Genomic DNA, 12,535 nt, shown 5'->3' on the forward strand with positions numbered 1-12,535 from the left:
TAGACTTAACCATTTTCAAGCGACTAAGTCACCTAACAAATTACATAACCATTTTCAAGCGACTAAGTCACCTAACAAACCACATTCAAAACAACAAAATCCCATTCAAAGTCTCTACACTTAACCATTTTCAAGTGACTAAGTTACTTACCAAATCACATTCACAACACAAAATTTCCTTTTAAAGTCCCTATACTTAACCATTTTCAAGCAACTAAGTATCAAAACAAACTACATTCAAAATACAAAAATACCCTTTAAAGTCTCTAGACTTAACCATTTTTAAGCAACTAAGTGACCTAACAAACCACATTCAAAATAAAAAAATCCCATTTGAAGTCCCTAGACTTAACCATTTTCTAGCGACTAAGTCACCTACCAAACCACATTCAAAACACAAAATCCCTTTTAAAGTCCCTGCACTTAATCATTTTCAAGTGACTAAGTATCAAAATAAAATCACATTCAAGGAACAATCAACAACAATGCTAGTAAATCGCACAAGGCCACACATGGTTTCACTAGACTTCAATGTAAACAATAACAAGAAGATAACAACAATGCTAGTGAATTGAACAAGGCCACACACGGCTTCACTAAACTTCAATATGAACAATGAAAGAAAGATAACAATAATAGTGAATCGCACAAGGCCCCACATGGCTTCACTATGTCAACATACCTTTGATAGTTTCCTTAATTTCTTGATATTCAAAATGGCAGCTTCAATCTGCTTATAGATTCTCTCACGGGAAGCTGCAATAAAGAAAATGATGAGCTTAGCAATTTAAAAGATACACTACTACAATTTTCTCCAAAATACTCATCTACTCTATGCAAGATATTACTCATTTACAAAATTATCATTAGTAAATGATGTCAATGTTTAAAAAAACTTACAAATGAACAATTCATAAGATTGGAGATGTCATTGTAAAATATACAATTAAGACTATACTAATAAAATACAACTTAAGTATACTTCTACAAATATTCTTGAAGTTTTCTTTTTTATAATTTATATATTAGTCCTAATTACCAAAGGAACAAATAAAGAACAAGAAATGGAAAAAACTAAAATATAGTAGTTTATCCCCAATTTCTCCATTTTCAACCAAAACAGAAGAACTAGGGTTTCAAAAATCAAATTGAAGTGAAGTAGTTAACTCAAAATTTATCCAATTCTGCATATTTTTTGTTATAATCTCAACATTCTTCACTCAATTGCCACTCAATTTCAAGCTATCATCATACTACTATTGCCGCTGATTTGGAGTACACAAACAGATAAAAAAAAAATTAGGGAAAGGAGAAATGACGAACCTTATCAACGCCAACTAATTTGGAGAAACCAAAAATTACAACGAAAATTCAAAATTTGGGAAACTACTAGCGAGTGTTTGGGTTGAGAGTGAAAAATTCGAGTGTTTGTTCTTTTTTTTGGTGCTGTTTCCCGTTTGTTTTGTGGGTCTGCCATCAATTGGGAATTTTAATTAGTTGGGTGGGTCGGGTCGTGTTAATTAGTAATAGTTTTTTTAAAATAAATTAATAGAAAAATCGACCACGAGTAGTCGTTTTTCAGAAATAATATTGAAAACCGACCACGTGTGGTCAGTTTTTACATTTTTTTATAAATTAAATTTTAACAAACTATAATTAATAAATTAATTAATAAATTAAAATAAATTAATAAATTAATATTAAATTGTTATTAATTAATTTTTTTAATAAATTCTATAATATTTATAACAATATCCAATTAATTTAATACAATGTTTATATATATAAATCAAATAATTTTATCATCACATAAACACGAGTAGTATATTTTCTCCAACCCATAATAATATCAATTAATTTTACAAATTACGATAATTTTTTGGTTCCTTAGCTATTAATTACGATATTATATATATATATACGTGATCATCAAATAAATTATCGACATCTTATGTTATTACAACTTCAACAATATATGTGTATCTACATTGATACAAAATAGTATTTCTATTTCTTCAATAGTATGATATCAATGTCTTATTCAAAATATATATTTTGATATATAGATTCAGTTATCGAGCTTTCGATTACTGCATATATCACTACACGAGATATAAATATCACATACACGATTTTTCTACCCCATAATATTATTCAACGTATTTCACATATACTCATATACAAAATTTTAAGCGAAAAAACTAAATTCACCGCCAAAATTTGGCGGTCATTCAAAATTCAAAGCAAATGATAAGTATATGTCAGTTTCATGATTTAATTTCCTGTCTCCTTCCCCTACTTCCTTCCTCCCCCCCACATATACCTCGTAATACTTGTCTTACGTTATTACAACTTCAACAATATACGTGTGTCTACATTATATTGACACAAAATAGTATATTTATTTCATCACTACACGAGATATACATATATATAAATATATTCAATTGGCTATCAACATTCAAATACATATACATCATATACCCGATTTTACTATCTCAGAATAATATACAACGTATTTCATAGAAACTCAGTTGAATTATCGGTTCGTTTATCTTATGTCATTAATATATATATACCTATATATACATACACACACGTATATATATACCTATACATACACACACACATATATATACACATTATCGACTATATCAATACGTACTATATACATCACATACGTACACGAGTATCTTATCCAATAATATAACGCGGCGTATTTCATATATGTACTTATACATCACATACCCGATTTTACTATCCCATTATATTTCACATATACTCAAATAAATTATCGGTTGATTTGTCTTATGTCATTAATATATCATCGATATAATATGTATATGTTATATATATACATATAACAAACACACACATATACACACTATCGACTATATCAAGTTCAAAATACGTAGTATATATCACATACGTATACAAGTATATTATCCAATAATATAATGCGATGTGTTTCCTATACATACTTAGATTAGTGATCAATTAATTATATTGGATTAACTTAATATATTACGTTTTGATTATATATATAATTAGGTGTTACTTAAGATTATTTAATTTTTAATTTTTTTTACTTCAAAAATCGGCCACAAGTGGTCGGTTTTGTAAAACTATTTTTTAATTATTTTTTATAAAAACTGATCACTAGTGATCGATTTTTTAAAATTATTTTTTAATTATTTTTTTATAAAAACCGACCACTAGTGGTCGAATTTTAAAAAATAAAATTAAAAAACCATTTTAAAAAATCGACGACAAGTGGTCGGTTTTTATCTATATTTTAAAACTTAATTTTTTTAAAAAAACGACCACAAAATAAATGTATATGTATGATAAATTAGGGATTTTATATCCATAACTAAATATTATAAGTAATATACCTACGCTATAGGGAATCACTATATGTATGTAATAACTGCATAAACATGACTTTTAATAATAAATGAGTTAAATTATGTATCACTTAGTTATATTTCATCTTATTAATATAGTTTACATTAATAATTTTTTATACTTCGATTATTGTTAAATTTAATTTAATCTTTTAACATTTTATTAGGCATATTTAATGTTAAATCAATTACAAAGAAGAAGAAGAAGAAGAAGAAGAAGAAGAAGAAGAAGAAGAAGAAGAATGAAAAAGGAAAATTAATTTATGGGAATAAGGATAAAAGGGTCATTAAGAGATAATTTTTTATTTTTTTGAATTTTGCATTTAAATAATAATTTCACATAAGCAAATGTTATTTAAAAAATGATTAATTAGTTTTAGTGACTTTATGAGTAAAAATGAGAAAGTTGAGTAACTTTTAAAGTAAAGATCAAAGTTCATTGACTTTCTGGGATAAAAATTCAAAGTTGAGTGACCATTTGAGTTGTTAACTCAACAAGAATAACACATTGTACTTTCACTATCAATCACTAACAACTTATCCAGTAAGGCATAAATATACATATAATGGTTAATATCATGCTTAACAGGAACACATATACATAAAATTTATGCGCATACATAACACATCTTTGTATAAGTAAGTTTAATAAGCTTTCATATATGTATGTAAATATGAAAGTTTTAAAAAAAAAAATTCAAATTAAAAATATCTCATCGTTCGAGCATGAAGTTATTTGAGACATCAAGTAAACTCAATTTTTAGACCAAGCATGAGCAACAACAAAGTCGAATTCATTAACTCCAAGAGAAGATGATTTTGCTTTGTAGTGGTCATCATTTGTTTTCCTATAAAATGTTAAATTTTGTTAGCAAGAAAAAAATATAAATTGTATATGCATATTGACAAAAAAAATTTAGTTTAATAATGTTAAAACTTACTTTTTGGAATGAAACTTCAATAGACCTTCATCAACTCATTTCTTGTACTCTTCAATGATATCCCTCGGCATATCATTAGATATTGTGAAATCTTCAAATACAAATTTTTGTTTCAAACTTGTGGTTTCATCCTCAAGGTCCTTTGAACCAGAAGCATACTCTGTTGTATATGGTGACTTGAAAACTTTAGATTTTGTCCTAGTCCTCTTAGCAGGGGTTTTATAGCTTGATGAGCCGCAACAACTGCATTAGAAAAAACTGAAGGAATCTGACTATCAGGTATGAAATGCGGGTTAACAATTTCTTCTACCGGTTTAAAAACTTCTAGAGGAATATCATTCACCAGTGCTGCTAGACCTTCCATTGTGGCATCTATCTCGACTTGAGCAGATTCTGAAATGGTACTCAAGTAAATATGTTAAAAGTGAAATTTTATGTATATAATGTTAGTTTTGTTTAAATACGTTAGTAAAAATAGTGTGATGTGTATAAAATTTGACACTTAAATTAGAAAAAAATGCACTTTATGTATTTATCGTATGATCTTTATGGATATTCTCTATCATAGATTTTTCAACTTTAGAGTAATTCGATTTCTGATTTACCACAGATTTGACAAGAACATCTAATATGGCAGTTTCAATATCCTTCGATTCCTGATTTACCACTTCTTCGACAAGAGCATTTATTGTGGAAGTTTCAACATTCGGACTAAAACCTTCAAAATTCTCTTATAAATAATATAAAACATATACAAAACTAAATCAGTTTATTGTTTTAATTATAAGTTTCAAAATATGTGACATCTAACCTCGAATATTTTTGTACATGACTGTGGTTTCCATCAACAACAGTATCCTCCCTTATATCATCACCAAACACTTTGTCTAATAATTTATCAATATCGTCGATAATCTAAAAGTTTAAAATGTTCATTGCATTGTTTATGATAACGTTCTCATTTTGATGTATTATATATTTATATTATAAAAATATACACATCACATATACACCGTAATTACAATAAAACTATCAGACACATCAGTCAAAATACACAACACACTACACTAAAAATATATCATAAAAAAAATTAAGATAATATCATATATGAAACTACCTATGTGTAACTATTATTTTGGAACAATTACCTTTTTCTCTTTCTCTTTAAATCTTGCGACGATATCCATCTCTTCGACATTGTCTAGTGATGGTGCATCTCCCGTTGTAAAACCTCCTACTTCTTCATCCTGATGACATTAGTATTACATATGTTTAAGAATAATTTTGATAACGTCAATGTAGGATAACAAAAAAGGCATATTTATAAAAAGTATCTGTTTTTCTTTGTTTTCCACTATTGAAAAGAAATTCATCTCGTCAACCTGCTCTTTTGATGGTACATCTTCCTTTTTTGAACATTACACATCATAATCCTGTTGATTTTGTTATGAAATATAAATAAGAATTAATTTTAAAAAATCAATTTCAACAAAGAAATTATCATAAATAACCTTTAACTGCTTCAACCGTAAACCTGCATTGAATATTTTCTTTTCTGTCCAAATATTTGATTCTTTACCTTTCTAATTTAATAAATAAAATTTTAGTTACATCCAAAATAAATTAGTTACTATGCATACATAATTATATAATATACATGACACAGTTATGTATGTTGTCTGCTCTACACAACACGGTCATGTATATTCTCAAATATACATAACTGTATTGTGTATATTGATTAATGTACATAACACAGATTATGAATAATTAACAATATACCTATGAAGTTTGATTATACACAAAATATTTCTTGTATATTTAAGTAGTCTATACATGTAAGCAACTGTTAATGAATTAAAATCAAAAATACATACGACAATTTATGATGCATATCAACCTTATACAATATTTTTTTCAAAATATAATATGAACCAAAAAAATGATAAAGACAAAAATATTATTCAAATAGAAATACAAAATTCGTTGATTATATATCGTAAAATCAATTTAGTTTACCTTTTCAGTGGTGTGTTTGTTGTGTTTCAACATGTTTATGAGTTCAATGTGTTGTTTATCCATTTTGTCGTTTGAGTCTTCATGTTGTTTAGCCATTAGTTCTTGAAGAAAGGTGAATTTTTGGTCAACCTGCATATAAAAAGACAATAAACATCTTAATGTTTTCACAATTTGGTTATACATATTGTTTACCATATCGATAAAATTACATAAGACTGTAAGAATGACTTTATCTCGTGCCACTATTCATCAGAAGTTGCCTGATGAGCAGACTTGATGGACGATGATGGAGTTGTATTTGGTGCATCAATACGCTGTGAATTAGAAGTCCATGTTTGATCTGTTGGCATATTTCTTCTTGAAACAGGAGATGGTGTTTTCTCACGATCTGACATATTAACAGTTTTAGTATCAAAATGAATTGTCCTCCTTCTCTTCGTAGGCCGTGATGCTGATGCATCAGTACGCAGGCCTCCTTTCTTAGAATTTCTGGTGGTGAGACTATACTGAAATCCTCAAAATCTTTGATATTTGGAGTCCAAATGATTATGTATGTTGACAACAGGCCTTTTACCAATATGATTGGGAGAAGTAACATGTGAGAAGGCAACTTCAACGTCATTTAATTCAATGCCCGCAATCATTGGCAAATCAAGTCTTTGCACTTCTTCACGAGTTGGTCGTAAATTATTGTATACAAACTGTTAAGAAATAAAAAATGACAACATTAATATTCTATTAAATTGAGCAGAGTGAAATAAAAGCATTAACTTGAAATAATGTATTAAATACTTACCTTTTTGAACATACCACCCTTGAACTTCTCATACTTGACCTTAATCCCAACAACCTTTCAGTTAAAATTTTTTGAAATTACATTCCATATTCGCTCAGCTATCGTACTTTCAACCTCAAAATAACATTCATACATCCAAACATTCAACACATGAGGTATTCTCTCGATCTGATATAGCTGTTTTTCAACAAAGAAATCTTGTCTCTAAGTTGCAATCAGCTTTTGAAATGAAGTCTTTCCCCATGAGAATTGTTCGTACCTTTCATCCTCTATTATCACAAAGTCTGATCTGCTAATAGTAGCATCACGTATTTGTGAATACAAAAAAGTATGAATAAAGTAAAGGATGGATATGTTCAAAGCATCAGTATTGTTGTCGAAGTTTTTCAACTTGAATCGCTGTACAAAAATATACTTTTTGATAGAATTTTTTGAATTTGAAAAATACTTTGCCATTGATACGGACTTAAATGATTCAGTATACAGATGTTCCTCGATGTTTTCTGTACATTTAAGTCCTGATATTATAGCAAACTCAGTAATAGAAAACTTGAGAATAGTATCCTACACGTAAACGTGAATTTCATCAGAATTATCTTGCTCTATCTCAAGCATAAGTAAACACTTGAAAATCTAACCTTGAAAATTACACTGGGGCATGTCTAGAAAGGAACCAAATATTATTTGATGGAAAAGATTGTGAACTCCTTCACCAGCATAATTCTTTATATCTGATCCAAATTCGCAGTTGCAATAACTATCGAAATGCAATGAATGCGAAGGGACATTTTTTATCCTGTATTTTACACCCTATTGAAAATGAAAAAGACATCATATGTGAGCCTTTATGGTCAAAACATATACTGTACATACAACTAGTCATTTCAATACACATGTAATAACATCTAACACCTAGGCTCATAAAAAAATGATATATATAAACAAGGCATTTCAATACACATCTAACAACATATTGTAAGTTATGTATATATGTTAGACATATACATAGGTAATGTCCATAGCCTTAGTCACATAAGAAAACTGAAAACATATACACAAAAAATATGATGTATATGAACTAGGAAATTCATTACAGGTTTAATAACATGTGCAACTTATGTATATGTTTTACATATACATATGTAATATCCATTGCCTCAAACACACATTAAACAACAAAACTCAAAATAGAAGGTATGTATATGTTTAACAATATATAATGAATAATGTATGTGTATAACACATACATACTTACTATATATATACACCCAGTAACCACATATGTGTATGAACTACAAATATCAACGTATTTCAACCAAACGCATCAACAAATATGTTTATGCAGAAAATATACAAAGAGTTATTTTGTATTTGCATAGTCACTTTCTAACATAACTTCAAACTTATGAAAAAATCCAACAACTCCGTAAGAACAAACAACCACAAACAATTAATTAACAATTTTAAAACCCCAAATTACTTAAAAAAAACACAATAAATTCATAACAAAAAAAATCAAAATTGAAAAATCGAAAATACCTTTGGTAAACGTGGCCGTCCATTATCATCTTTTTTGAATTTCCTTGAGGATTCTTCAATTTGTTTTTTCGACTTTGAAGATGCAGCTTTGTTAATCTTTTTCATCTTGATGGGGTCGTTATGATTTTTTGATCTATTTTCAACAAAGTTAGGTTTCTCGTAATCAAATACTCTGGGAACAAACCCAACTACCGAATTTGTTATTTCGGTATGCTCTAACTGAGTTAATCCTAAACTAAACGAAGGAGAACCATCCATTAACTAAGTACTAAGTTTTTAATTTAGTACTTGAAATAGACGATCTTGAAAAGAAAAAAGGATAATGGAGATATTCAAACTATGATTTGATAAAGTAGAAACCCAAAAAATTACTTAATCAAAACATGACAATTTCTTTTTTCATATTTCTCAAAAATTTCGACTAGATAAATGAAAATTAAAATTTTAAAAATCCTCAGATCTTAAAAATTGAGATTGTTAAAAAAAGACTAAGTTGAAATTAAATACCGTTGACTAGTATTTAGACTCAAACACGATTGATTTCAAACATGAAAACTGTTTCTTGATTCTGGCCTTTTTTTAAGGGAGAAACGGTGAGAGTAAAAGAAAATTCTATGTATATATATTTTCGAAGAGAGAAAGTTAAAAAGTGGGATTAATGTAATATGTTTAGGGAGTTGAAATTTTTTGTAATAAATAAATGAAATATAAGTTGTGAACTTTTGTAATTTTTAGTAAAATAAAAAGGTCTCATACAATTTTTGTTGGTTGTATGAGATTCATAGTAAAAAATTTCCAAAAAAATGGAGCTTCACTCCTGATTTGGACCAGACAAGAAAAAGAATTACTCTCTCCGTCACATTATTTTCTTTTTGGTCTGTCTCAAACAGAATGTCATCTTTTCTTATTTGATAACTTTTAAAGATACAATTTCACTTTTATCTTTATTAGTCCCATTTAATTAAAAAAAAAATAGTGATACATTTTTTTTATAAAGAACAATTTGATAATTATTATTAATTTTTTTTTTATTTCTTAAATTTTATGTCTGTTTAAATAACGATACAGAAAATAGAATGAAGGAAGTAATTGAGTAGAAACGAAATGTTAATAATGATATTGGGTTACAGGACGCAAAAGAAAATTTTTGGATTTTCCTTGCACATGATGAAGCAGAGGTAATGTACCGTCAAGTGTCAAATCTTTCACCTTCAATACGTGCATGATAAAAGTTTTATCAGAAAGACAAACATTGCATGTATTATGTACTCCTCCCCTCTTTTAAAAGAAAATAAATTATTATTTTTTTTAATCTGCTTTAAAAAAAATAATTTTGTAATAATTTAATTTTAACTTTTTACGTGATATATTTTAGATCACAAAATTAAATAATATTTTGATGTATTTGATATAACTTTAATATGAGCTCAAAAGATTCAGATGTCTTATTTATTTTCTTAAACTTTATGTAAGTTAAATTAGATCTCTTTTTTAATATTTTCTCTATCTTAATTTATGGGGTGATGTTTGCACAAATGTATGTATGGAGTTTAACAAATGAAAGAAAATTTCTAAAATTTATAATTAATTAGCAAGTCATAGAAATTTATGGTAAATCATCTAATTAAAAATAAATGAAAATCTAAAATTAAATATTTTTAAATAAAAAAGTACGAAATTAGTTTAGAAATAAATTAAAAGAGGATCGAAATTATGACACATAAGATAGAGAGATATTTGCATGGAAGATGCTAAGGAATTAATGGGCGAGTAGCTCAAGAAGTATCATTGATAACTTAGAAAATAACAAATACTAATACTCCTACATAACACAGGTGAAAATTCATGATAAAAAAACAATCTGTTTCTTAAGAATATGCAAGTCCTACATGTTTTGAGTTCATGCAAACTTTAAGACGTCAACTAGTGATGTCCACCAATTATTCCACCTCCAAATCCACCAACTTTGCCAAAGCCTCCGCCAACTACTCCTCCCTCGACGCCGCCACCTTTGCCAAATCCTCCACCAATGCCACCCTCTTTGTCAATACCACCACCCTTACCAAACCCCTCACCTATGCTATCACCAATCCTCTCACCTTTGCTAATGAAATCTCCACCCTTTGTATATCCTCCTCCACCAATCCAACCAGTACTCTTTCCAAATCCTCCTCCAAATCCACCACCAATGCCACCACCTATTCCAAATCCACCTCCAAAGCCACCACCCTTTCCGAATCCTCCTCCAATGCCACTACCAATACCTCCACCCTTTCCAAATCCTCCTCCAACGCCGCTACCAATTCCATAACCTTTTCCAAATCCTCCTCCAAAGCCCCCACCTTTTCCAAAGCCACCACCCTTTCCAAATCCTCCTGCAATGCCACCTCCAATGCCTCCACCTTTTCCATATCCAACTCCAAAGCCGCCAGCCTTCCCAAATCCTCCCCCAAAGCCACCACCAACTCCACCTCCTTTGCCAAACACACTGCCAACTCCACCACCCTTACCCACGCCTCCACCTATTCCAACCCCAATACCGTACCCTGCACCAAATCCTGCTCCAAATCCACCACCTTTACCCATCCAAAAAAGCTTTTCATCCTCATTTTTCAAATCTCTAGCAACAACCAAACTCCCCCCTAGGACATAAAGCCAAAGCAATGCTAACACTCCTATCCTCATTCCCCTGCCTATCATCTTCAGGGAATTCATGTGATGTGAATTTCCGTGAATCCTTCTCTATTTTAAAGTCACTGTCTTGGCACTAAGAGGTACAGGGCTATATATACACACACACGCTTGTATTCTAGTGGGGGCACTTCACATTCTTGTTGTCGCAATATTGATGCGCTTTTAAGTATATAACTTCAACTACTACCTGTTAGCCGCATTCACAGTTGTAGATGCCAAAACAATTATGAAACTTGTGCTCTTTAAGTGATTCTTCTATAACATTAAAAAGTACAGACTTCTATCTAATTAGGCAGCGTAATCTATGATGACTAGGTAGCATAAATTATTTTGTTTTTCAGTGTAAAAGTTTTATGCATGTACAAAAATAAATTTAGTCGTTATATACTCCATCCATTCAAAATTACTTATCACTTATTTTCTAATTAGATTTATTTTTTACATATCAAGAAAATACAACTCTTTTTTCCTATTTTTTCCTTGACATTAATTATTTATCCTCCAAACTAATCTTAAGACATAATAATAAGCATCAATTAATAGGAGTACTTAGATACTTAACAAGTAAAAGTGGACGGAGGGATTATAACGTAATTACAAGTAAATTTATATGATAGATTAATCACTAAGCTGGTGAAACTGGTAGCTAGTGCACTCTCATAGATTATTAAACTATAATGATATATATAGCGTAAAAGATCTTTACATATAGTGTACGTATATAATATGTTACTCCATCTTTTTCAACTTATGTGGTAATATATCAGATTTTGAGAGTCAATCTCTATTTTTAGTTTTAATCATGAATTTTAGCATGAGAGCTTTAAACTTTTTGAAATTAAATTTACATATTTAAAAAATAAATACGTAAAAAGACCTAATATAAGTTAAATCTGAACTGGGACGAGGGGAGTACCTATAATAGTATTTAAATCTATTTGTCATTCGGTTCATAAAAAGCAATGTCTCAACGGACAACGTAGTTTTATTAGTCTGTCAATTTCTTAATGGCATATAGAAGTGCCGTTCTTTTAGTTTACACTTGGCAATAATTGAAATCTTCCACTTTTTAAGTTTGTTGTTGCTATATAGTAACACTAGAACTGCTATCTTCCACTTTTTAAGTTTGTTGTTGCTAT

General features: G+C 29.2%; 1 protein-coding gene and 1 long non-coding RNA gene across 5 annotated transcripts; both read right to left on the reverse strand.

Moving 5' to 3' along the window:
- Window positions 1-652: 652 nt before the first annotated feature.
- On the reverse strand, window positions 653-9,089 carry LOC107853105. Of its 4 annotated transcripts, none has more exons than XR_007057192.1 (8): window positions 8,703-9,089; window positions 7,802-7,973; window positions 7,164-7,452; window positions 6,577-7,068; window positions 6,368-6,496; window positions 5,497-5,595; window positions 4,349-4,741; window positions 4,055-4,255 (listed from the first exon to the last, which is right to left on the reverse strand). It is a non-coding gene; the product is annotated as an uncharacterized LOC107853105 (long non-coding RNA). The 4 variants fall into 4 exon arrangements; XR_007057191.1 differs by having other exon boundaries at window positions 4,057-4,255; window positions 6,596-7,068; XR_001669664.2 differs by lacking the exon at window positions 4,055-4,255 and adding an exon at window positions 653-756 and having other exon boundaries at window positions 6,368-7,068.
- A 1,536-nt stretch (window positions 9,090-10,625) lies between these two features.
- LOC107853090 (glycine-rich protein 5) lies at window positions 10,626-11,402 on the reverse strand. Its single transcript, XM_016698104.2, has one exon. The coding sequence runs from the start codon at window positions 11,400-11,402 to the stop codon at window positions 10,626-10,628; it is 777 nt and encodes a 258-aa protein (XP_016553590.2).
- Between the last annotated feature and the right edge of the window lie 1,133 nt (window positions 11,403-12,535).

This window comes from Capsicum annuum, chromosome 6, assembly GCF_002878395.1.
Source record: "Capsicum annuum cultivar UCD-10X-F1 chromosome 6, UCD10Xv1.1, whole genome shotgun sequence".
In the NCBI taxonomy this organism is placed as follows: Eukaryota; Viridiplantae; Streptophyta; class Magnoliopsida; order Solanales; family Solanaceae; genus Capsicum; species Capsicum annuum.